Source organism: Dermacentor albipictus, chromosome 6 (assembly GCF_038994185.2).
Source record: "Dermacentor albipictus isolate Rhodes 1998 colony chromosome 6, USDA_Dalb.pri_finalv2, whole genome shotgun sequence".
NCBI classification, from domain to species: domain Eukaryota; kingdom Metazoa; phylum Arthropoda; class Arachnida; order Ixodida; family Ixodidae; genus Dermacentor; species Dermacentor albipictus.
Genome location: NC_091826.1, coordinates 97460060 through 97485881, shown reverse-complemented (window position 1 = coordinate 97485881; position 25822 = coordinate 97460060). Strand labels below are relative to the sequence as shown.

The 25822-nt window shown below is 47.7% G+C and overlaps 1 protein-coding gene across 3 annotated transcripts in view; it reads left to right on the top strand.

Moving 5' to 3' along the window:
- Positions 1-25822, top strand: part of LOC135907506 (calcium-activated chloride channel regulator 1-like) — a 157528-nt gene that overhangs the window by 13420 nt on the left and 118286 nt on the right. For 2 of the 3 annotated variants that reach the window (XM_070520906.1, XM_070520904.1), the window contains exons 2-4: positions 4670-4779; positions 6769-6942; positions 21670-21797. In XM_070520906.1, the coding sequence (XP_070377007.1) occupies positions 4670-4779; positions 6769-6942; positions 21670-21797 (412 nt within the window). The remainder of the gene's footprint in view (positions 1-4669; positions 4780-6768; positions 6943-21669; positions 21798-25822) is intronic. The other variant, XM_070520905.1, reaches the window with a different exon arrangement.

Sequence of the window (25822 nt, the reverse complement as noted above, 5' to 3'; positions counted from 1 at the left end):
CTCGTTCTTTCACTGCATAATATCCGCATTTAGCTCCTGATGACACGATAGGCGCGCTGCGGCCTCTGTATTCTGGTATGCTATGTAATATAATACAGGACGAATCGCAATACCAAGTTGCTTATATGAAGATGGAAAGTATCGTGCCCTTAGCAGTCGAGCAATGCCACCAACGAGTGGTTGCACCTTTCAGCGGCTCGGAACGCACATACGTTATTTACCTTACGGTTTGCTTTAAAGCCTTTAAAGAAGATCCACGCAGCTCTGGGCAGGCCGGACTTTTGCACGGACAGCGCAGTTATTTCCGGGGCTTCGTCGCAGAAATCGGAGAGGCCGATCATAAGGTAATCGGCCGAAAAGACCCTTTCCACTTCGACAAAGCAGCTGGAGCTTACGTCACAAACGAGAAAGTTCAGAAAAGCACATACAACGCTACGCCAAAGAGCCGCCGTGCACGTTCATGTCGTAACCATATTTGTTTGTATAGACAGTGTTGCCTGCATATGTAACGAATTCTGCAGTAGCTAATTAATGACAAAGTGACATCTACGAACATTAGTAAGAAAAGAGGACCAAGAACGGATCATTCTAGAATCGCCCTAGTGACGTGTTAGCAAAGAGAGCCTTGTTTATTTATGCAGACGAAGCACGATCGCTTGTTCAGGTAAACAGGAGACAGGACAGTGATGAAAAAAGGCATGTCCATTTGGGAGAGGTTCGTAATGAGGAGCTCATGGCAAACTACAACAAATATTTCAGTTAGGTCAATGTAAGAAACGTCTTATTTCCGCGACTATGTACCACACTGCAAACTTAGGTCTCAAATATACCCAAGTTTGTTGTTGTGGTCGTGCTAAGCCATTCTGTTCGATTATAATGTTCTTGGAACTAACGTAAAGCAGCGAATGCAGCGGAGTTTCAAACACTTTTGATGCAATGCATCCAAGGACACCTAAGGATTTCTTTTGAGTTGTTAATGTGACATCATTGATGCGAAATTTACCGTCACTTAGTGGTCCTTCGAGTTTTGGGGTTTCGAGATTTGCTGCAGGGTATGTTATCAAGTCTTGCGATTAGGCTGGTGCCGGTAAATTCTTTGTACAGTTCTTGCCGTTTCTTCGTCAGCATATTGACTGAAGACAGGATCATGTGGAATATATTTCTGAGAAATCAAGGGCACCACATGTTACTGAAACGTCGCGTCACCGTGTTTGCTCCGTCGAGATGCGCTGATGATGTGGCGTCGTGGCTATTCCCTCTGCGCACGCGCAACATGTAGCATGCTATTGTCGCAGCAGGTGTCCCATTTCGCCCGCTGTGCTCCATCGAGTCCCGAGCCAGCAAACGCGAGACAAGGTCACGAGTGGTCCCGTTTCGCTGCTGGAGACGCCGTCGGCTTTCTCGCTCAATGCCACATTAGACACTGTCATGTCAAAAATAATTCAAATTCTTAATAATAATAATAATAATAATAATAATAATAATAATAATAATAATAATAATAATAATAATAATAATAATAATAATAATAATTTTAATAATTACAAGAAGAACCATACAGTCATTTATATAACGCCCCGAGGGAAAGCACTCAGGTCATAGTTTTGATGCACACATAAAAAAAAAACGAACCACTGCAACACAGAAACTAAAAGTTACGGGATAAAACTATTAGGTAAAGAAACTTGATCAATAGATACACAATGAGCACCAATAAAGCAATAACATGCAATTCAGAGACGGGAAACATGAAGGCGAGAAACACTATGAGATAACAGGTACGGAGTGTTACTGGAAACAAAACTCAAGAGCAAGTGCGAAGCCCGTTGCAGAAAGCAAACAACAAGTCTTGGAAGATATCAAGATGGAGAAAGTGCCCGTTGCAAGGAGTTTACTTCTGTCGAGGGCCCTGGTCAACGAGGCATTCACGTGGAAGGACTTATGTTCCTTGGCATTCTTCCGCGAAACCTGCAGGGAAGCAATTTAGCAGTCGCGAACGTATCCCGATAAGCCAACAAATAAAGTCAGTTAATCACAACATAGCAGAAATTACTTGTACTGACTAATTGAATGAAATGATAAATTCATTGGCAATGAAAGGGCATCATACAACAACTTGCCGCAGGTGCGGAAAGATGCCGCGTCGTCGCATTACGAGTGTTATGCGTGAGTACGCGTAACGCGAAGACGTGGGATCGTTTTCCCACCTGCGACAAGTTGTGTTTTCATCCACTTACATCTAAGCGAATACTACAACAATCTGATTTGTGAAGAAATTGACATGAGCCCATTCAACTGGCACTATTTAAGGACTAAGCATAGATCAGACCGCGGGGCACAACGGTCGTCAATATTGTACATCATCTAAAGTACTCTGCTATCTCCAGCGCAAAGAAGGAATGAAGACTTCTGGACTGCTAGCAAAATTTCTCTGATGAAAATTAAGAAGAGAAGCAGACATAACACAGAGCTTTCCGAGACATGAATACATACTGAATACACGAAGAAATACTAATCATTTACACTCTCAAAGCACGAATTACTGAGAGAATATATGCATACTAGATGTTACAATGACAAGGTTCTAAAACACTACGGGAAGACTGACAACGCCTATGGCTTTACTAAGTTCGGATTACACAGCAACACCTGTACCCCTTTGCGTAATATCAGTGGAAAGCGGCGGTATGAAGCTGACAAGACTAGTGCTATAGTACAGCGGCCATAAAGAAAATAATGCTTCTTGGGAAGGAGGGCACTATTTACAATGCACAATGCTTCTAAATTGAAGGGAGAAAGGAAATCGTTTGACAGTATGTGATTATGGTTTTGTGGCAGCATTTAAAGGCAGAAAACCGCGATTGGTTTTCCGAGTACGCGGGCATCTCGATATTTATTAAAAATTCATGTCAGCCGAGGCACAAAGATACAGCCTTAGGCTTTGATAATGGCTACCTGGATGCCATTTGGGCTGCATGCCACAGATGGACACCGGCACCTGAGGCATTCCTGATGAGACTTTCATCAAATAATAGCGAGCTGGAAATTCCAATAGAAGAGCTCGGCTGGTGGTGGATGGTGCCGTTAGGTGACTGTAATATAGAGAAATAATGTACCGTGAAAAAACACGGACTGCTTGCATTTCTCCACCGCAGGGCTTGAGTAGACGGATCGTTCACCACATATCCTGCAGCACACACGATGTTGTCAAGAAGACTGCCGGCTGGCTAGAGGCGCTCTTCTCGAATCAGTCTGCATGAGACTTGAGATGCCACTAGTGTAGGTAATTACAGATGAACTGCAGGAGGCGAAATTTTCCTATCCCTTTGTTAGGCTCGGAACATTTGGCTTTATAAATATACCACATTACGAGGGGCATGAAATGCATGTTTGACATAACGATGGTGGCAGTGGCCGGTCGAATAGACAGCATAGCGCAGGAACGAAGTAAATGCGGAAATGTACGTATGTGTAATTTCTTTGCCAGATAGCAAAACAGATGGTGCTATGACACTTTTGTCTTCCAATGTTTCTATGCGTGCATCGATTATTTCCAGGTCAGTTTGGTAGCTCCTTATTTTATGATATCGCATTCATGAAAACCGGGCTGTCAGCCTTCCTGCTTACAAAGCAGAGTGTTCAGCGATTACAACGCGATACCCAAAAGTGTATGGCTCCCGCCTATTTTTGCGTGGCTCCAGGAACGTACAGAAATCGCAGGGCGAGCGAATGTTATGGGTGATGGAAAAGCAATGCTACAGTGCAAGAAGCGCTGTCACCATGAGGGATGTTATTTAAGACTACAGTGATTATGGCAGTTTTTGATGTCTCGTTGTTGCAAGTGCACTGCGTTGGTTGCGATCAGCCATGAATTCTGAATCAAAGAAAGCGCGAGCTTCCGTATAAAGCAACTGTGCAGTATATAGAAAAGCTAAGAGCGATCATTTTTCCAGGTACCTGTGTTAGTGCTTCGTAAATATGGATAAATTCGTTTCCCGTGTCTCCTAAATACAAATTTCAAATGGAAGGTCCAAATACGGTAGTTATGCAGAAGGAAAAGGGTTCCCAGAGAATTTAACTGCGGAACTGGAATGATAAGTGGACTCTACAGTTCCACAAGACAACTGACGAGTGCGTAAAAGTACAAGAGTGAATAGCGAAGATGTTTGCTAAGGAGTAAGTCTCTGCAATGCCATGATTAGCCCTTAAATTTAGATTGGTACGCTTCCCAATCCACGTTTTTGTGCGTTTCGAACCCGTAGCAGTGCATAAATCAACCAAGTTCATCACATCTGTATTGCTCTTTCGCGTAGTTAATTGTTGTTGTCGAATAGAGAGAGTTTTGTGGCAGGGAAATTAGACTTCTCCGAAATAACCAAATGTGCGCGCACAGGCTTACTTACACTTTAAAGAAAGTGGACATGTTTTTGCTTTCAGAATTCGTAATAGTATAATTATGGCCTATGCTTTGGAACATACAAACCCGCATATCTCGTCTTTTAAGTATGTGCATACGTCTTGTATGGTAAAATGAATGTTTTAGTTTGAAATTTTGCTCTGGTCACGCACCCACCCCACAATCGCGTTCAGCACATAATCTCTTTAGAAAGCACCCCTCTCAAAGGCGCATCTATTAAGCAGTGTTCACTATAACTCTTTTTCATTTCAGCCTACGCATTCGTGAATGAGTGGGCCCACTTCCGGTACGGCGTGTTTTATGAGTACGGACGCTTGGGACACAAGAAATACCCTCTGTCGTACTGCCCGTGTTGCAATAAGGTGGGCTCCCAGCATATGATTTTTCTGTGTAGCGCACTGCATTACTTCTTTATTAAGTCAGCCTGACTATTCAGTATAGTGAAGAAAGCTGACAACTCAAAAGAGTTCCCTCTTATTAAAAGCGTGTACTGGCACCATATCAATTCAATGACGTCTGTTCACGTTCCCTCTGACAAATGGTTTGTGTTTATTCTTCATTGCCCCTTAAGTATGCAGGCTTGCCGTCATCCACACAGTTCCATTGCCTCGAATGCTCGACTCCAGTCGCTGGCGAATCATTCAAAAAGTTGCGCAACTTACTTCTCGCCACTGCCATTTCCCTGCCGCGCATGGTCTTAGGAAGCTTGCAACGGCCCGGCGTAGTGTTTGTCATTTCTGTCTCAGAGATAGTTATTCGGGTTGGATAATAATTCGGGGAGCAAGCGTAAAGTTGTGGAGCTAGTAACAATTGTTGCTGAGGTATTCGGTACATATTTCACTACGGACTATAGGAACTATGGCCACTTAGCGCAAATCAAAAAAAAATTGGGGAGGAAATTACACGGTGAACGCTATCAGAAGTCATATTAGTGACCACTGTAGAAGAAATTTACCTCAGCAATACTTGCTCTCACCTTGTCCCTCCTTCCCCTTATTTTTGTTGATGTGGGCTTAGTGGCCATAGTTCCTAAGGCCTTTAGCATGGTATGCAAGACCTAATTGTCTTGCCGCACTACCGCCGAGCTGGAAAATGGTTTCTCATATGTAATCGCTTCAATGCCAATGCGCTTGTAGAGTGATTGGAGCAACTCGCAAGCTGTCCTAATTGTCGTGAATTTTAATGCCACGCGACCCCGTGAGCTTTTTTCTACTAAGCACCATTCACAATTTCAGGCAATTGGTCAACTATGCCCCTCCCCTACCCTTCCCAACGCCAAAAAAGAAATAAACAACGCCCTCTGTACAGACTGCTCAGACAGAGATGCTTTACGACATTTCCAAAATATCTCTGCATTCGTGCCTTTCAATAACTGTGGTTTCGATGATGTGCCCATTAGTAGAAGCTTGCGTATCTACCATGAGTTAGAACCTGAGAAATCGAGAGTGAGAAGAGAGGGATTTTTTGGACTAAAGAAAAGAGGGAAGCTTGTCGACTTGTGATCAACTGCCAGGACGGAAGCTTGCGGAAGGGTGACGAAGTGGCGTAAGTTAACAAATGCATGAACAGGAAGAGAAAAAAATAACCAGCAGGTTTGCGCAGCGTTTGCTGCCACCATCGCTGCAAAAGGTTTAGCCCTAAAGCGCAGTGTTAGCGATAGGCAGGCACGACAGCATTCTTGTTGCCAGCATGGTATACCCCCTGTGTAATCGTAAATAATTCAATCGCCACAATTTCAACCGACTTGCAGCTAATGAGCGGATACATTTCCTTTTACACTCACCTGAAAATACTGCCCTCTGACTACAAATCAGTAATGGTGTACTTTTCATGTGCTTTGTTTTGTTTTTTTTCAGAGCTCCCAAAGCAAGAAAACGGTATTCTAAAATACAACTTGTTCCAGACGGCTAGGTTGCTTGTTTCTTGACGCATGTTAAAATATTTCCGAATAGAACCTTGTCCCAAACAAATAAATAAAATATTCTTAGTAAATAAAATACTCTTTAATTATATGCTATTGCTCACGTTTACCTACGATGAAAAATATTGCTGCATGTTATGCAATACAACCACTATATACTGCGCAATATTATGCTATAATGCCCAAAACCTAACGCAGTAAACTTCCAGTGAACCTATAACGGGACGAAAAAATTAAGAAATCTACTTCTGTAAATCAGGCCATTACCTAGTTCTATATGCCATAGAAGCAAAACAATGTTTCATTGGATTGTACCACGTCATTTTTTTCCCGTAGCTCCAATGCATAAATTTGCAGGCCGGCCCGTGGATAGTAAAATCCGTCTGTTGTTTAGAACTCGAAGGCATTTAAAATCCTTTTTTGCTTCCAGAAAGAGGTGCATTGGAACTCGTGCTCGGATAGAATTCACCATACCGTTCTCAATCCTAATATTTGCAAATATCACGAGGGCTGTTATGCTACCGAAGAGTGCGTGGTCGCGATAACTCAGCCTGAACAAGACCCCGTTGAATCGTCAATCATGTTCCTACCACGTCTCGACAATGTAAGTTTTTCGTAGTTACTTCTGTCTTGTATGGAATTTTATTTAGCAGCGTAAATGATGGATAGAGAGGTTATTATACAATTAAATTTCCCTCGTTGACGATGCAGCAGAAAGCGATGTCTTAACTTCGCGTTTCTTCCATTATGACCTTTAAGACCTTGGGATAAAGCCATTAAGGGAGGAATGTGTGCAAGTAACCTATAAAACATGTAGTCTTGAACACACTTATTGCAATCGCCTAAGACGCTTATTGCTTTTAGCGTTTAGGCATCGTGTCGCGTGTATGTCTTAAACACTGGTCAAAGTGGGCTGTTCTCTGAGCGACGTGTGCGGAGACACATGACACGAGGCTTAGCGTGTCTACTCATAGTTAACGCATTGCGTCACCGGTGATAAATAAAAATAATCATAAACGCCCTGAACGGGAATTTTAAGGTATGCGGAACATTATATGATGGACAGCGCGGTGCGGAAATTGTTATGCTTGGTAATAGTGTGTGTGAAGGTTATGGTGATGTCGTAGGCGCTATTCATTTTTATAGGCGTGAGAATTAAGAGCTATGCGAATTAAATACTATGCGAATCTTCAGTAGTCCCCGTTCAAGGAGGATTATCTTAATAAGTTTGCACGATGCCCGGCCGGGCCTAACCAACCCGTTGATGACTGTCGTCACCAGCGGAGGGGCGGCGGCTGCCTGTGCGTGCCTAACTATAGCATGAGTGGGGGATGGTGTCGTTTAGCATCCCCTTTAGTAGCCTTGCATGCTCACTGGATTTTTAGAGGGCATCCCATCATGCTTGCTATCCTCCTTTTAGTACTAGCTTAGGCATTTCTGCATTAGGTTTAACGCCTCTTTTCTTTGTATCGCATGTACGGAATGGCGAAAGCGGATGGCCTGGTAGAATGTTTGGCTGCAGTGCGCCTATTCTTATTGCGTACAATGGGTCGTTGGTTACTTTACTCCCGATGTCAGCCATCTATCGCACACACAAGGAGAAAAATACGCATTCTCGCCTTGTATTGGGTAACAGGTTTTCTGGCTTTGCATGGCATTTTTCGAGTGACTGGCCATGCTACGCTAAGCTAAAAAAAAACCTCAATGGCCACCATCGGGCGGTAATTATTCCAAAGCGCGCGTAGTTCACAGCTACTGAATGAAAGGGTAAGGATAGCGCCAACTAGGTTACGACACGAGCAATAGAAAGCATTCATTTGACGTTGTTTTCACCACAATGCAGGAATCATCTGTGGCTTCTCGCACTGGGCGACAAATGCTTGGATCTTTTTGATTGCCAAGTGTTCATCTCTGCGTGAACATAGTGTTGTTGCGTGTGTCTGGCTATCTTCATGAGCTGATCTCGAAAATAGTACAGTACAAGAAAAGCAACTAAGGCAAAGAAATGAACCGCGTTATATTGAGTAATAATACACGACTTAGGGCAAGCAAATTAGGACAATTGTGTAACGAAATAAACTACGTCGAAATTAAAAATGAACCATACCGTCATTGCTTCCCTTCTAAAGCCGCTTTCCATTCAATGCTGGCATCCCTTGCTCCATATTGAGATCGCACTTGCGATAGCATAAAATTCCTCGGTGGAGTCCCGCTGAACCCACCTAGCTCATAGACGTTCCCACACACATAGCGCTGATAAAAGGTTTGTGACCGCGGTGCATATAATCTGCATGGATACCCACACGCAAGCAAACACACACACGCACACACGTATATATATATCTATATATATATATATATATATATATATATATATATATATATATATATATATATATATATATATATATATATTTATATATATATATTAGCAGTGCAGACTCTCCTGCTGGTAGTGGAGCTCCCACTTTTGGAGTTCCGTGTAGTGTTATTGGGTGCAGGATCACTCCCGAAAGAGGCAGAAGCAGCACGCAAAAGGACAAACACACATCAGACTTGTAGTGACACAATTGACAGAGAAAACGGCACACACACGCGACAGTTCCCCAATATACCTCATAGACGACATGCAGCTATATCTATGTATCGGCCGCTTATAATTGGCCTACAGTTCAGGCGGAAGCGCACGTCACCGTGTCGGAGACCTCGTGGAACCGGTGTCAACCAGTGGGGTCGGCCTGCAGGGTGGGCCAGCAGGGTTGAGCAGCCGGTTTGAACAGCCGGGTAGGACAACAGGATTGGACAAAAGGGTCGGACAGCAGGGTCGGACCGTCTGGAGGGGCTCAGGTGGCCCTGTGCAACAGTCGATATACTGGTGCCTCCGCGTGCCCGGCTTCCCTCCGGCAGGTAGCCCGGTAGCCCACGGCCACAGTCACCGGCTCACGTCCACAGCTGGCGAGGTAGCCCTGTGGCCGCTCACCCGAACGCTCGATCACCCCGGTTCAGGACCGCCAGCCCTCCTGGACCAGTTGACCAGTGGAAGAGCGGGGCGAGAAAGCTTCTCAGCGGGCGACAGCGTTGACTCGGGGGTGGCGTAGTGCCGCGGGCGGCGATAGCTCTGGGCTGGACACCCAGCGAGGAAGCTCTTTGCCGTCGAACGCCGAACCTCGCGCACTGCTCACGCCACGGGGCCACGGGCCACACTCTCTCGCGCCACGATTTTGGAGGCGTCACTGCCGACGCTCCCAAATCGGTGTCGATGTTGATGATCGTCCTTTTCGCCACCGCACGGCGCACTGTCTTCATATGTTTAGGCTTCCAACTGCCGCGTACCATATATTATCACACTCCGTGCGGTGTTGAGAAAAATGACGTGGTTTCGCTTGAAAGGTAGGACACCGATTTCTAAAGCATATTACGAGACAGGTACACGAATTACGGTTAGTACTTTTGTCGGCCTTATAAAGTTGTGAACATTTGCTTACTAACTAAATTAACAAGCACGGTGTCACGCGTGAACGGGTTAACTTGAGCAGATCGCGCTCAATTAGCATGGAAACGCTGTGTAGAAACGGTGGAGTGCGGAAACGCCAAAGCACGAGCGTGCGAATTGTTTCGCTCGCTTCAACGCGAACTAAGCGTTGAAAACACAGCGCATGAGAAGCTACCGGCAGTCGGCGCATGCGCGTTGTCTACATCGCAGATCGATTTGGAGATGAGGCCTGCTCGGGTGTCCACTTTGTCCAGAGCGTATATCACTTCAGGATACGGCCCCCGCACGGCCTCGGGTGTTGAAAAAAGTATGGCGCATGTTTTCCCCACCTTTTTCCTTCGCCGAGCGATTGAGCCTTGATCTTCTGTAGAGCCTTGCAAGTTCTGACAAGCACACACAGCATACAGCGCGCGGCTACAATTTCATCGTCCTTGGATTTTACACTGAACATCACGGCGCAGACGACGCCGACGGTAGAAATACGACAGGAGTGCCCACATAGTTATTATCGGATGAGGTGCTGCCGCTGCTTCTGCTGCTACAGTATCCGGTCATTCCCTCGCCTTATATTTTGGTGGAGGTGGCTGCGCTTTTTCTCCACTCTTGAAATAAATTAAATTATGCGGTTTGACGTGCCAAAACCACTTTCTGATTTTGAGGCACGGCGAATTGCAGGACTCCGGAGATTTCGACCACATGGGATTTTTTAACGTGAACCTAAATCTAACTACACTGGTGTTTTCCCATTTCGCCCCCGTGGAAATACGGCCGCCTTGGCCGGGATTCGATCCCACGACTTCGTGCTCAGCAGCCCAACTTCTTAGCCACTGAGCAACGACGGCGGGCAGACAGAGCGTGCGAACTCTTGAAAGGTGCTTCAAACAATGCCTTTACAATTATTAAAAACCAAATGACTGTTGTGCAGGTCACCGAGCATTGTAAAGCTTTAAGAAGCGCCACAGGTAATGTATCCTCACGTGGCGCCCATCTGCGTTAGACGAAGCCCTTTCGAGCATAGCCACTGCTCCTGACTTCGACCACGTGGAGGTCGGCACCTATCTCTGCTATCATCTGTCGCGCAAGAGCCGTAGTATTTGCCCGCACAACTTCGGCAGGTGATACAGGATCAAATTTGCGAAGCTCTGCCTTCCTGCGAGCGTCCGCCGGCACCTAAGTCTCGTTGCCTATGCCGAGGTAAACGCACCCCTCATCTGTGCGGTCCTCTCTTCCTCCGGGGCTTTCGCGCAACCACTACACCTTATATTCTAGCCGTTTCCGATACCTTCAGCAGTGCATCCAGCTCTTCGCTTGATTAAGCCGACGCAAGCCATAACAGTGGACGATGCTGCACCTCTGCAAACTGGCCAAATTGTTTTCCCTGTGCTTTGCCTGCACACGTCCCACGATTCTACCATTGTAGCGTGACGTCACATCGGTAGAGCTTCCAGCACCTATCGTGCGTGTTTCCCCGTACCTGTTGTCCTATGCGTCCCGCAAACCTGACCAGCCATCACGGCACTCAGACCGCTGATCTCTCGCTACCCGCGGCAAGAAATTGACCTATTTCGCCAATGTGTCTTCTTCCTCCTACGCTCGAAATGGAAAACTAATTACCACTGTTCCTGGGGCAAGAACTGCGTCGTTGACGAAAGGACTAAGGACCCAATCTTCTGCGACAAATGTGATGTAGGCACGCGTGGGCGTCCATCACATTTCCAACATGTCATCACCGCAGCCAACGCGTGCAGAGAAGTTTTTGATTGTCTGCAACCAACACAGGGCGTGGAGATCAGTTAAAAACGTGAAATGTCAACCGTGGGGGTATAGGTGAATTTTCTGAATAGATCACACAACTGCCAAACACTCTTGTTCGCTTATCGAGTATTTCTTTTCCGTGGAAGTGACAACGTGGCTTCCATATGCGACAAGCTTTTCGCAAAATTTGTGGTCGCGCTGCAGCAGTACGGCGCCAATTTCTTAACCACTAGCGTCAGTATGCAGTAATGCGATCACCTTGTCATCAAAATTACAACGAACAGGTGGGGATGTTAGTACACGCTTGAGTTCTTCTAGCATGGCTAGACACTGATGGTTCCTACCGAAGGAACTGGAACTAGCAAGGAGCTTGTGGAGGGGTGAGGCAATGCTGCCGAAGCTCCAGACTAAACGTCGAAAGTATGCGGGGAGCCCAAGGAAGCTGCGCGGTTCTTTTCCGCGAAGTGGGTGTGGAAAGTTGAGCACTGCAGACATCCTCTCTGGATCGGGCTGGATGCTGTCTTTGCGAACGAGATGACCCAGTACTTTAATAGTTGTGCTAGCGAAACCGCGATTCCTCGTCTTTAGTTGAAGTCCGGCATTAGAAAGGCATGTGAGCACTCCATCTAAGCATCGCAGATGGTCAGTGAGAGTCGAGGAAAACACGACGATGTCGTCGAGGTAACACAGACAAATTTTCCACTTGAGACCGCGAACAGTGTCTATCGTTCTTTCAAATGTGGCGGGAGTATTGCATAGGCCGAAAGGCATTACGTTAATCTCGTAAAGACCGTCCGAAATAGAAAAGGAGGTCTTTTCTTTGTCCGCTTCATGGATTTTATTTCGCCAATACCCGGAGCGAAGATCAACGCTGGAAAGGTATTTCGCGCCTTGCGATGAATAGAGGGCGTCATTGATAGGGGGCATCGGATATACAGTATTGCGGGTGATCTTGTTTAGCGCGCGTTAGTCAACACGAAATCGTACTGACCCATCTTTCTTCTGCACTAAAATGACGGGTGATGACCAAGAACTGGCGGAGGAAGGTATGATGTTTTTTTCAGCATATCGGCGACGTTCTCCTTGATGATTTGGCGTTCAACCAGAGAGACTCGGTAAGGGCGGCGGCGTGCAATAGTCTGGCTATCGGTGTCGATAGGCAGGGAAGAAACGAAGGTCTGTTTGAGTGACGAACTATTCATATCAAAGGAAGCCTGTTGCTTCGTGAGCAACTTTAGCAATGCTTCACTTTGATGAGCCGTAAGGTCAGGACAGTGTCACAGACGCAAGGGCAGATCTAGCAGATTTACCCTCTTGAGGAACAGCTTGTGAGGCGGCAATAGGAAGCAAGGAGACTGGTGGGGTGCCCACATAAAAGGTCACCGCAGAGCCTTGAGGTAGGAGGATTGTCTCAGTGGTCGTGTTTAAAGCGATGAGTAATGCATAGCTTTCCTCGAACCGTACCAGGTGGGACAATCTCACGGTCAAGAAAGCGGCTGTAAGGAGTGCTGAAGACGTCGCCATTGGTGATATCTGTGGAAGAGAGAGTTATGATTTGCTCGTGCGTGGGCGGCAGCACAGAATCGGCAGCAGCGAGAAAAGACGGTCGTGGCACATCGACACTCCCGCCGCAATGAACTGCCTCGGTCATATGGGCTACACGTTGACGAGAAGAGATTAAAGTGGACGCTATCGATACGAAGTCCCAACCTAAATTTACTTCATGTGCGCACGGGAATAAAATCTCGAACTTTATGTGATGACGGACACCATCAATGAAGACGCGTCCTGCACGTTGGGCTGATGGCCAAATGATTGTTCCATTAGCCCCAATCAAGGATGATCCAATATAAGGCGTCTTCATTTTCTCTAGACAAGAGCACAGGTCCGCAGGCATAACCGATATAGTAACTCCCGTGTCAACCGGAGCTAACAAGCGGACACCCTCCACAGACACCAATAACATGTTCGACAGACGTTCAGGAGGGCTTGAAGCACTTCGCTGCGGTGCAGTTATTTCTCCAAAACTACTCTGGTCAGTTTTGCAGTTGCTGCACTTGGAGTTGGGAGACATGCTGAAGTGGCGAAACAAAACGTAGGAGCGGCGATGGGGAGCGGCGTCTCAACACACGTGAGTTGTGGCCGGTGTTACAGAAATCGGCCGGAGACGGAGACCGGCGAGTGGGTGGATTATTGGCATAAATGCTGTAGATACGAGGAGGTGGCTCATTGCGTTCAAAGGTGGCGTAACCACGATGTTCGCCTTGCTGGCGGCATCGCCAAAACCACCAGGTATGTCCTCGAAAGCTGCAGTGATAGCAGATAGGCCTCGACGAACGTCAGGCAGAGCAGTAAGGTGGGGTCCGAGCTCGGGCGACTAAAGGTGCCAGGTGATCGGGAAGTGGCACTGGTGGTGTGATTGGAAACGGTGCGGCTGGCATTGCAGCAACTTGGGAGTAAGAAGCAGGTTGTGGGCAAAGCGTTGGCATGGCGGGCGTTCTGCAAGGAGGCCAATTCCTCCGTAAATATTCCGCGCTGGTCAGTAGAAGCAGGTCGGACCGGATCCCTGCTGCAAGGGGGTGAGCCATGCGCTTGCAATTACTCACAAATTGGGGCTTGATTAATATACCAGAGCGCATTAATGTTTGCCAGGGGGTTGTTTGAAAAGTCCTATTGCAAGCGGATTGGTAGCAGGGCGTGGAGGCGCTGATAGACGGAGATGACGTCCGACACAATGAAGGGTTTTGAGTGTCGAGTGCGCTGAAGGCAGTTGATTCTATACCCTTAAGAAGGGGTCGCACACGGTCAGTTTCTTGCACAACACTGTCGACGAGGCAGCAAAGCGCGAGGATGTCCTCAATGTACGAGGTATACGACTCTACATAATACTGGATGCGCTCAGACAGCCTCTTTTTCGCAAGTTTTGAATGAACTGGGGGTGTGCCGAAAATCCGCCATAGCTGCTTCCTGAAAGACGACCAATCACGGAAGTATTTCTCGGGATTCAGGAACCATGTGTTGGCTACTTGACACACGTAAAATGGTACGTTGTTTAACCTCGATGTCTCGTTCCAATTGTTGCACTCGCTGACACAATCGTAGTTGTGGAGCCAGTCTTCAACGTCCTCACCGGGCAAGCCAGAGTATATTTCAAGATCGCGATACCGGTTGTCGACAGCGCTGAGAGTGGGGGTGGCTGCAAGGAGTCAGGATGACTTTGTGCAGATGAAGATGAAGTCCGCATAAATGCTTGCAATATATATATATATATATATATATATATATATATATATATATATATATATATATATATATATATATACATATATATCTATATATATATATATATCTCTCTCTCTCTCTCTCTCTATATATATATATATATATATATATATATATACATATATATCTATATATATATCTCTCTCTCTATATATATATATATATATATATATATATATATATATATATATATACATATATGTATATATGTAGCTAATTATATTAAAAATATGTCACATAAATGTCATATAACTGATATTATAGTTAATAGATTAGGTCAGGCCGCCGTTTGGCTGCTTTGATGTGCCTGCAGTGTTACGCTTTCATGTAGCGCCCGGGAAGGACAGCGAGCCTCAACTTATCCCTTCCGCCTTTTCACTTGTCGCGGCTGCACCTGAACACTGTGGCAGTGGTAGATAAAGGTGGTAGTCGTCTGCCAGCGAGGCGCTCGCGCCGCTGGAGCAAAAGACCAATGTCAAGGCGCATGCGTTAAAAGTTGCTTTATCTGCAGGAATTGCGCTGCAAAATAAACGCTTTTCAAGGAACACTAACAGCCAACATAAACCTTCTTACAGATAATTTCAGTACATAAGTCAGTAGCTTTCTAAAAGAGGTTGGCTTTTTGTGCATATTGTCACGTGGTCGTGACGTCAAAGAACACAGTAGAAATGCTGTGAAAGGCAAAAACTAGCTTTTATTGGGCGAACCTGTGCCCACAAAACACGCTACACTTAAAGCACAACGAGAGCGGCGAACACAGTCGGCGATCGTCGTAAATCTGATCAGCGGGTCAAGCGCGTCGGCTTTTATAGAGCATTCGTCGAATGTTCCAGACTAATCGTTCGGGCCCGCGTGCCTTCCACAAAGTTCTACACCATTCGCGTTACGCGATAAAATCAGATAAGACAAGGTTCAGCGACAGCAGACAGCCGGTTAGAAGCATCGATAACTTTCCAGAAACGTCGGATGCATGCAGGCGCCTCCCGCGCTGTGCGATAACAGTTAAGCGGCGAAACGTGGTCGCCCGATTAAGATAAGTACACGTGTCAATACCCCCCTCTTAAAAAGCATCGTCCCGATGCTACAAATATAAGAGAGCGAAACCCAAAAGGACACTTATTAAACATAAGTAACAAAACAACGAAAAGAAACAAAGTCCAAAGGTCAGTCACGGAAAGCCCCAAAGTTCATTAACGATGGTAGTACGGCTTGAGTCGCACAACGTGGACTATTTCAGGTCGTGAGCGGCACCGCTGTGATAGCGAAATGCCGTCTGGCACGACCTCATAGTCCAGTGCGCCAATACGTCGGATGACCTTGTAGGTTCCGAAATAGCGTCGGAGTAGTTTCTCACTGAGTCCTCGTCGGCGTATCGGGGTCCATACCCAAACACGGTCGCCGGGCTGGTACTCGACGAATTGTCGTCGGAGGTTGTAGTGTCGGCTGTCGGTACGCTGCTGGTTTTTGATCCGTAGGCGGGCGAGTTGTCAGGCTTCTTCGGCGCGCTGTAGATAGGTAGCGACGTCAAGATTCTCTTCGTCAGTGACGTGCGGCAACATGGCGTCGAGCGTCGTCGTCGGGTTCCTGCCGTAAACCAACTTGAACGGCGTGATCTGTGTTGTTTCTTGCACCGCCGTGTTGTACGCAAAGGTTACGTAAGGCAGGACCGCGTCCCACGTCTTGTGTTCGACGTCGACGTACATCGCTAGCCTGTCGGCAAGCGTCTTGTTCAGGCGCTCCGTGAGACCATTCGTCTGCGGATGGTAGGCAGTTGTCCTCCTGTGGCTTGTCTGGCTGTACTGCAGAATGGCTTGGGTGAGCTCTGCTGTAAAAGCCGTTCCTCTGTCTGTGATGAGGACTTCTGGGGCACCATGTCGCAGCAGGATGTTCTCCACGAGAAATTTCTCCACTTCGGCTGCGCTGCCTTTTGATAGAGCTTTAGTTTCAGCGAAACGGGTGAGGCAGTCCGTCGCCACGACAATCCACTTATTCCCGGATGTTGATATCGGAAACGGCCCCAACAAATCCATCCCAATCTGCTGGAATGGTCGGCGAGGAGGTTCGATCGGCTGTAGTAATCCTGCTGGCCTTGTCGGTGGTGTCTTGCGTCGTTGACAGTCTCGGCATGTCTTGACGTAATGGGCGACGTCGGCGGTCAGACGTGGCCAGTAATACCTTTCTTGTATTCTCGACAGCGTCCGGGAGAATCCGAGGTGCCCAGCGGTTGGATCGTCGTGTAGGGCGTGCAGTATTTCTGGACGCAGCGCTGACGGTACAACAAGAAGGTAGCTGGTGCGGACTGGCGAGATGTTCTTCTTCACGAGCAGGTTGTTTTGTAGCGTGAATGAAGACAACGCGCGCTTAAATGCCCTAGGGACAACGTCGGTGTTCCCTTCCAAATACTCGACGCGACCTTTTAGCTCCGGGTCGGCTCGTTGCTGTTTAGTGAAGTCTTCCGCGCTTATTATCCCAAGGAAGGCGTCGTCGTCCTCGTCGTCTCGCGGCGGGGGATCGATGGGGGCGCGCGATAAGCAGTCGGCGTCGGAGTGTTTTCTTCCGGACTTGTATATTACCGTGACGTCGTATTCTTGTAGTCTGAGGCTCCACTGCGCCAGCCGTCCTGAAGGGTCCTTTAAGTTAGCTAGCCAACACAATGCGTGATGGTCACTGACGACTTTGAATGGCCTGCCATAGAGGTAAGGGCGGAATTTAGCTGTAGCCCAAATGATGGCGAGGCATTCCTTTTCAGTCGTAGAATAGTTGCTTTCCGCTTGTGACAGCGACCAGCTAGCATACGATATCACCCTTTCAAGTCCTTCTTTCCTCTGGACTAGGACGGCACCGAGGCCTAGGCTACTGGCGTCAGTGTGGATTTCGGTATCGGCGTCCTCGTCGAAGTGCGCAAGTACCGGCGGCGACTGCATGCGTCGTTTGAGTTCTTGAAATGCCTTGGCCTGAGGCGTTTCCCACTTGAACGCGACATCACATTTGGTTAGATGTGTTAGCGGCTCCGCGATGCGTGAAAAGTCCTTGACAAAGCGCCTATAGTAGGCACACATGCCAAGGAATCTGCGCACTGCCTTCTTGTCGGTTGGCTGCGGGAACTTTGCGATGGCAGCTGTCTTCTGTGGGTCGGGGCGTACTCCTGATTTGCTGATCACGTGGCCTAGGAACAAAAGCTCATCGTAAGCGAAACGGCACTTTTCCGGCTTCAGAGTGAGCCCTGATGACTTGATGGCTTCTAACACGGTCGCAAGCCGGCTAAGGTGATCGTCGAAATTCCCGGCGAAGACAACGACGTCATCCAGGTAAACAAGGCACGTCTGCCACTTCAGTCCGGCTAACACCGTGTCCATGACGCGCTGAAACGTTGCAGGCCCCGAGCACAGTCCGAATGGCATGACCTTGAACTCGTACAGGCCGTCTGGCGTGATGAAGGCAGTCTTTTCGCGATCTCTCTCGTCGACTTCTATTTGCCAGTAGCCAGACTTGAGGTCCATCGACGAGAAGTATTTAGCGTTGCAGAGCCGGTCCAATGCGTCGTCGGTCCGTGGAAGGGGGTACACATCCTTCTTCGTGATCTTGTTCAGTCGACGATAATCAACGCAGAAGCGTAGGGTTCCGTCCTTTTTCTTTACCAGGACTACAGGAGAGGCCCACGGGCTTTTCGACAGCTGGATGATGTCGTCGCGCAGCATTTCGTCGACTTGTTGCCTAATAGCTTCACGTTCTCGCGTCGAAACTCGGTAAGGGCTCTGGCGGAGTGGTCGAGCGCTCTCTTCGGTTATTATGCGATGCTTTGCAACTGGTGTTTGTCGAATCCTCGATGACGTCGAAAAGCAGTCTTTGTATCGTCGGAGAAGACTTCTGATCTGTTGCTGCTTACTCATAGGAAGACTTGGATTCACGTTGAAGTCTGGTTCGGGGATATTGCTCATCGGGGTAGATACGGCTGAATCCGAGAGGACAAAGGCATTGCTGGTTTCCACAATTTCCTCGATGTATGCGATTGTCGTGCCTTTGTTGATGTGCTTGAACTCTTGGCTGAAGTTGGTTAGCATAACTTCCACTTGCCCTGCGTGGAGTCGAGCGACCCCTCTTGCGACGCAAATTTCACGGTCGAGCAGTAGATGTTGGTCACCCTCGATGACGCCTTCCACGTCAGCGGGTGTTTCAGTGCCGACGGGAATAATAATGCTGGAACGCGGCGGGATGCTCACTTCATCTTCGAGCACACTCAAGGCGTGTTGACTACGATAGGTCTCCGGTGGTATCGCTTGATCTTGTGACAGCGTTATCGATTTCGACTTCAGGTCGATGACTGCGCCATACTGATTCAAGAAGTCCATGCCGAGAATGACGTCTCGTGAACACTGTTGGAGGACAACGAAAGTGGCAGGGTAAGTCCGGTCATGGACGGTAATTCTTGCCGTGCAGATCCCTGTCGGCGTAATCAGGTGTCCTCCAGCGGTACGAATTTGGGGGCCCTCCCATGCAGTCTTAACCTTCTTCAACTGGGCGGCGATGTGTCCACTCATTACGGAGTAATCGGCCCCTGTGTCGACTAAGGCAGTGACTGCGTAGCCGTCGAGAAGTACGTCGAGGTCGGTGGTTCTTTGTCTGGCGTTGCAGTTGGGTCTTGGCGTCGGATCACGGCTGCGTCGTGTTGAACTGAAGTTGGAACGTCGCGTCGTCAAGTCGTCGTTCGTCGGTGTAGTCTTGCCTTCCTGACTTCGTCGGGACGGCGGCGTGTCGTTATGTCGTCGAGATCGTTTCGTCGTCGTCTTCGTCGGCGGCGGAGGATCTTCGTCAGTTCGACGAACAGCAACCGCACCTCCATCGGTTGCTGCTTTTAGTTTTCCGGATATGGGCTCGCTGACCGGCCCCGGGCTGGGCCAGTGTATGGTCGGCGCTGCGGCGACAGGTAGCGGCCTGGTGATGGCGAACGGGACGGCCGTCGAGGGCTCCACTGAGGTAATCGGCGATGTCACGTGGGCGCTCGCCAAGCTGTGGACGCGGCGCGTTGACGGCGAAACCTCGCAGTCCCATCTCCCGGTACGGACATCGTCGGTAGACGTGACCCGCTTCTCCGCAGTGGTAGCGGAGCGGGCGGTGGTCAGGAGCACGCCAGATGTCCGTCTTCCTCGCGTAGGTGCGCTGGGCGACGGGTGGTCGTGCTGGCGGCGGCGGCGGCGGACGACGAAACTGTGGCGTGACAGGGCCCTGGCGTGGTCGCGGAGGGGGTCCTTGACGGCGTGCGACGGCGGCGTAGGTCATCGCTTGCGGCTCACGCTGCGGCGATTCAGGGGCTACTCCAAGTTGTTGTTGGAGTTCCTCACTCACGGCGTCGGCAATCGAAGCCACTTGAGGCTGTGATGATGGGAACAGCTTTTGTAGCTCCTCCCGCACCACAGCTCGGATAGTCTCGCGTAGGTCGTCGGCGGCCAGTGAATGAACTCCGACGTAGTTTGTCGAGGTCGTGCGGCGGTCGAATTGCCGGTTTCGCATCTCGAGTGTCTTCTCGATGCTGGTGGCCTCGTGAAGAAACTCGTCGACGGTCTTCGGTGGGCTTCGTACCTGTCCGGCAAAAAGTTCCTCCTTCACACCACGCATCAGCAGGCGGACTTTCTTCGCCTCGGGCATTTCAGGGTCGGCGTGGCGGAAGAGACGGCTCATTTCTTCCGTGTAGATCGCGGTCGTCTCATTAGGTAGCTGCACCCGGGTTTCTAGTAGCGCTTGGGCTCGTTCTCGGCGTACGACGCTTGCGAATGTCTTTAGGAAGCCGCTTCGGAAAAGTTCCCAGGTTGTTAAGGTGGCTTCTCGGTTTTCGAACCACGTCCTGGCCGCGTCTTCCAAAGCGAAGAACACATATCGCAGTTTGTCGTCGCTGTTCCAGTTGTTAAAGGTAGCGACTCTTTCGTACGTCTCAAGCCAGCTTTCCGGGTCCTCGAAAGTTGAACCGCGGAACGTCGGAAGCTCCCTGGGCTGCTGCAGCACGACGGGTGACGCTGGTGCTGCCATTGGGGTGGACTTGGTGGCCATCCTTCTAGTCGTCTCGGGCAAAAGTCCGTGTTCCGGGGGCAGTCCTTGCAGCCTGCGGCTACCTCGCTGGTTCTTGTCGACGTTGGTGTCGTCCGAGTGAGGGCTTGGGTCACGGCTTTGTGGGGGTGTCCGGTGCATGAACGCAAAGCACCTCCACCAGATGTCACGTGGTCGTGACGTCAAAGAACACAGTAGAAATACTGTGAAAGGCAAAAACTAGCTTTTACTGGGCGAACCTGTGCCCACAAAACACGCTACACTTAAAGCACAACGAGAGCGGCGAACACAGTCGGCGATCGTCGTAAATCTGATCAGCGGGTCAAGCGCGTCGGCTTTTATAGAGCATTCGTCGAATGTTCCAGACTAATCGTTCGGGCCCGCGTGCCTTCCACAAAGTTCTACACCATTCGCGTTACGCGATAAAATCAGATAAGACAAGGTTCAGCGACAGCAGACAGCCGGGTAGAAGCTTCGATAACTTTCCAGAAACGTCGGATGCATGCAGGCGCGTCCCGCGCTCTGCGATAACAGTTAAGCGGCGAAACGTGGTCGCCCGATTAAGATAAGTACACGTGTCAATATTAACAATAATTAATTATGCCTTCTGTGTAGTTTTTTATATCGGGCAACAAAACAAAATACACGTCTTCATGTTCGTGAAAAAAGTACAGAAAATAAACCAATGCTCATCACTTTGGAGGCGATAACTTATAGGCGGTTGTGACGCTTATTTCCTAAAATCAGTCCCTTGCTTCTCAGGTAAAACACTTTTGCAAGTCGGAGCAGGAAAGTCATAGACACAACAATTTAGCACCTAACATGCACAACGAGATCTGCAACGGCGAGTCCACCTGGGACGTCATCAGACGGAACAAGGACTTCATGAGGTACGCGCTCGTCATTACTGCTCACGAAATCAGTGACGCAGTAAGGTGGGAATTGGGTGAGTTAAAATTGGCGTATTTTTTGAATAAGCGGGGCACGCCGCGGCAACAAAAAAGGGAAGGACAATCTGGTAGTCTAATGTCCTTCCGTTTTTATTCATTGGAAATAAATTTGTGACGCCCACGCAAATCCAGCTTTAGCACAGTGGAGTTTGTGACTTAGTGGTGTCGCCATTTAGTGTCACCGTAAATTTGTATACGTGCATGATTATACAAGCGAGTGAAAATTGGTATTGATTGCATATTAAAGGGTCATACGTATCATCCTCGAAGCTTTGAAAAAACATATATCATTGTACGGGAAAATGAGCAAGTCTACAAAACTTGTACCCAAGTTGAGGAGCCGCAGTAGTTTTCAGCTCCTGACATACAATTCGAAGTAATTATCAGACCTTTTATATCTTCCTGCTCTTAAGACGTGATTTAGGAAGTTCAGAATGGTAACAGACGTTAAAATAACATATTTTCACCGCTGTTTGCACCGTGTGAATATTTTGCCTGTAAAAAAGCGCACAACACATATAAACACGGTGTCCTAGCTAACTTTATCCAGAGAATTTAAACACCTCTACACCCTGTCTGGAACCACAAATTTCCCACTTCGAAATGGTGAGCTGCTTCCTTAAATTAAGAGCGCTTCACAAATTCTTAGTTGTTATCCACAACTGTTTACAAAGTTGATCGAAGCCGAGATAGTTCCAAACACTTCTGGACATCATCCAGTACAATTTCTGAAGGGGAGCCTCGTGTCAGGTCAAGTAACTCTGAAGCCCTTCCTAACAGACCACTGCAGTTTGTTTATTCAGGGAGAATTTGACACAGCCCTAGAGACCGGCCGTGAAGCACATGTCACTACAACGGGGGTGGGCCACAGGCAGTGTAATGGCCTTGTCATACCTAGAAACCTCACTTCACATACTACGTGAACGCTTAACATACTATTTGGAACCACTATCTTCCTAGTATCCTATTTGCTGCCAATACACAATAATAATAAACAGCACAGACGATTCCATTCTCCCTTGTGTAATAAGGGCATCTTCGGGTCGTCTGGATTTCACGTCCGACGTGCCATCGAATCGAGCCTTTGATTCTCCCGAAGCATTAAGGTAGCGATGTCGCGACCCCATACACTATCTTCATGGTTCCTGTGGATGGATGCAGGCGAGCAAAATGCAGAGCTTCAGGTTTTCGTAGTCGTATAAGCCTGGTTGCCTTTTCTTTAGTTCGTCGTTTAGTTAGCGTCGCGAGAAGTGCTGCAAACTTTCTGCGATGGTTTCGTCTGCCTTTTGGGCCCAGTGACCTACCTACATGAATATTACAGCAACCTTCGGACCATGTGTTCCCTGAACAGTAGTCTGACATGAAACTCTTTACCTGCAGACGCACCACCGAGAGTCTGCCTTATTCTACCCTTTCTGGCACTTCATATTACCGTGAACTAGTAACAGCCCATCAACCATAACTAGCTATGCAATTCGCACTCTAATTCTACCACCACTATTGTCTACAGTACGACAGGTGGATATAGGACACGAATGTTCAATCTCACTGTACGACTAGCCTTGAAGTTCGCAAAATAAGTTCAAATCCTGGACTATGTTCCACCTTCCAAGTACCTCAGGCTGCAACCGTAATCTCTGACATCCAGATATTTGGGGTAAAGAAAGACTAGATGAACAAAGGCTACATTATGTATATAGTGTGTGTGTATCTGCGTTGTCAGAAGCAAGAGACGTCCCGTGGTTAAGATGCCGTACTTTCATTCTAAAGCCCGCGAATTTCACCGTCTGCTTCTGAAGCCATTGCGTTCTTTGATGTTTACACGGTTCTCTTTTTCCTCGAGAATGTCTCACTTCAGAAGGTTCAGGATAACGCCATAATTGGCTGACCTGAGCAGTGTCGATATCTCTAACTAAAAGCTCACTGGGCGGTTAATATAATAGTTCACTGGTGATAGCTTGCTTAAAATATCGCAAGAACCTCCATGACGGAACTCATCTTACGGCTATTGGGATGACAAGGTGTTTCGTAAAATACTGAGTCATCGCCTTGAATCTCAAGCGGAAGAAAGTTCCTGTCATTGATTACTTTGTTTGTATCGTGGTAGGTGAGCAAGCTGTTAAACTGCAGTTTTCCTCGCTTGCTCCATAGCTTCATCTCGCCGCTAAATTATGGCTGAGTAAGAGGTAATTACATACAGCAGGTGCATAAGCAAAAACTTTGTCGGGTGTTCAATTATGTTCGCCGATGACACCCGATAAGACCTTAGTGCAAGACTTCCGTGGTTCACCTTTAACTTTAAATTTAAGTGTGCTGACTATGCCTTGAATTGTACGCTCATTTATGCCGTTGCATTATGGACGATGAGAGGACTTGCAGAATTGATGTATTTAATTATGCTTTAGGAACTGCTTAAGCTTTCCGGTTGCGAACCCTGTACCGCAATCTCAAAGAAAATTCCGTGGTGTGCCGGCAGCGAAAATATTCTTTCAGCATGAAATGTAGACGTAGCTGCTTTCATTTTTGTGGCCTAACGCCGTAACATAGGTAGTGGCATGGTCAATGGCCATATAGATGGAACTTTTTGATAAGCGGTATCCACAAAACCATCCAATGTAATTGCCATTTTCAAGGAGTCAAACAGGTTATTCAGCTGCAGAGAGTGAATCAAGTGATCGGCACTTCTTTGATGATTTGGTCCTCTTGCACTTCGGCACTATATCACAATGTTGAACGTAGGTGGTGACACCGGGTATTCTATCCGGCTGATGCCACATTAGAGAGAGGAGAGACAATCTCTTCTTCACGCCAACATGTACAAAATGCCGACTAGCGTTCGCAAATAAGGTTGGGTGCAGTTAATAAGGCACGTATATCTTAGGCATTTCCTTCTGATGAAGGAAATGAAGGAGCGCTCCAAAGGAATACCTTCCTTTGGAGCGCTCCTTGCTACATTTTTAAATCGATGGGTGAGAGAAGGTGCACTAAAGGAGCTCGGGAAAGTGTGCTAGCTTCAACTTTGCTTACTCCTTTCGCTTGTTTAATGTTCCTGTCATGTATTCACAACTTCGACGACCCCGGAAAAGCAAACATTGAGGATTGTTGACATTCTTCAGGCACAGTTTATGCACAATAAAGAACTCTCAAACTCACTCATACGGTAGCACCGAATGATCCGTTACAACAGTGAACGTTTTCCTACGAAAATAGCAATGTTGATTGTCATCTGGCTGCTTCCGCTCGGCACCAATCCCTTCACCAGATGTATCGAGGTATACAATACATGGTCTTGGAGCGTCGTTTATGCGAAGCACTGGTTCTGGAGTCACACGCTTCTTGAATTCCAATAAGGCTTGTTCCCTTTCTGTACCTTCAATGCTGCACTTGTTCTGTGGCAGTTTAAGAATTATTTCTTCGTAACTATTTCTTCTGTTTACGGATAGGACAACGCTACAGTTATTTCGCTTGTGACGAAGAACATCGGCGGGCTGAAAAGACCCGTTGCTATCGCCTGGCTCCTAGCCAGTTAATTCGCTGGCTGCGCCCTACCTGCTGGTGCTGAGTTTGTCACTGCCGCTCTATGAGCCGAAGAAACCCCGCTTACATGCTCATCTTTTGTGCATAAGGCTGAATATAATAACATACTTAACTCATATGTTATTATATGCAGCCTTCTGCATAAATGATGAGCGAAATAACTGTAGCGCTGTCCGATCCGTAACCATGGCAGAGGAGAAGATGGACTTCTCAGCCTTTGCGATGACGCCAACACGCAGCAACATGGTCTCGTTTATCGAAAGATATTTCAGGTTCTTCATACTTCGGTCAACTTCGAATCGTAAATCGATGGTCCCAGCGTCTTCCTCTCCTCCAACTTCTTTTTTTAGTGCTTTTTCGCGGGAAATTGTTATTTCTAAGTGCTGCAAAACACCGACTGGTCGCTACATTAGCTAGATCACTGCCTT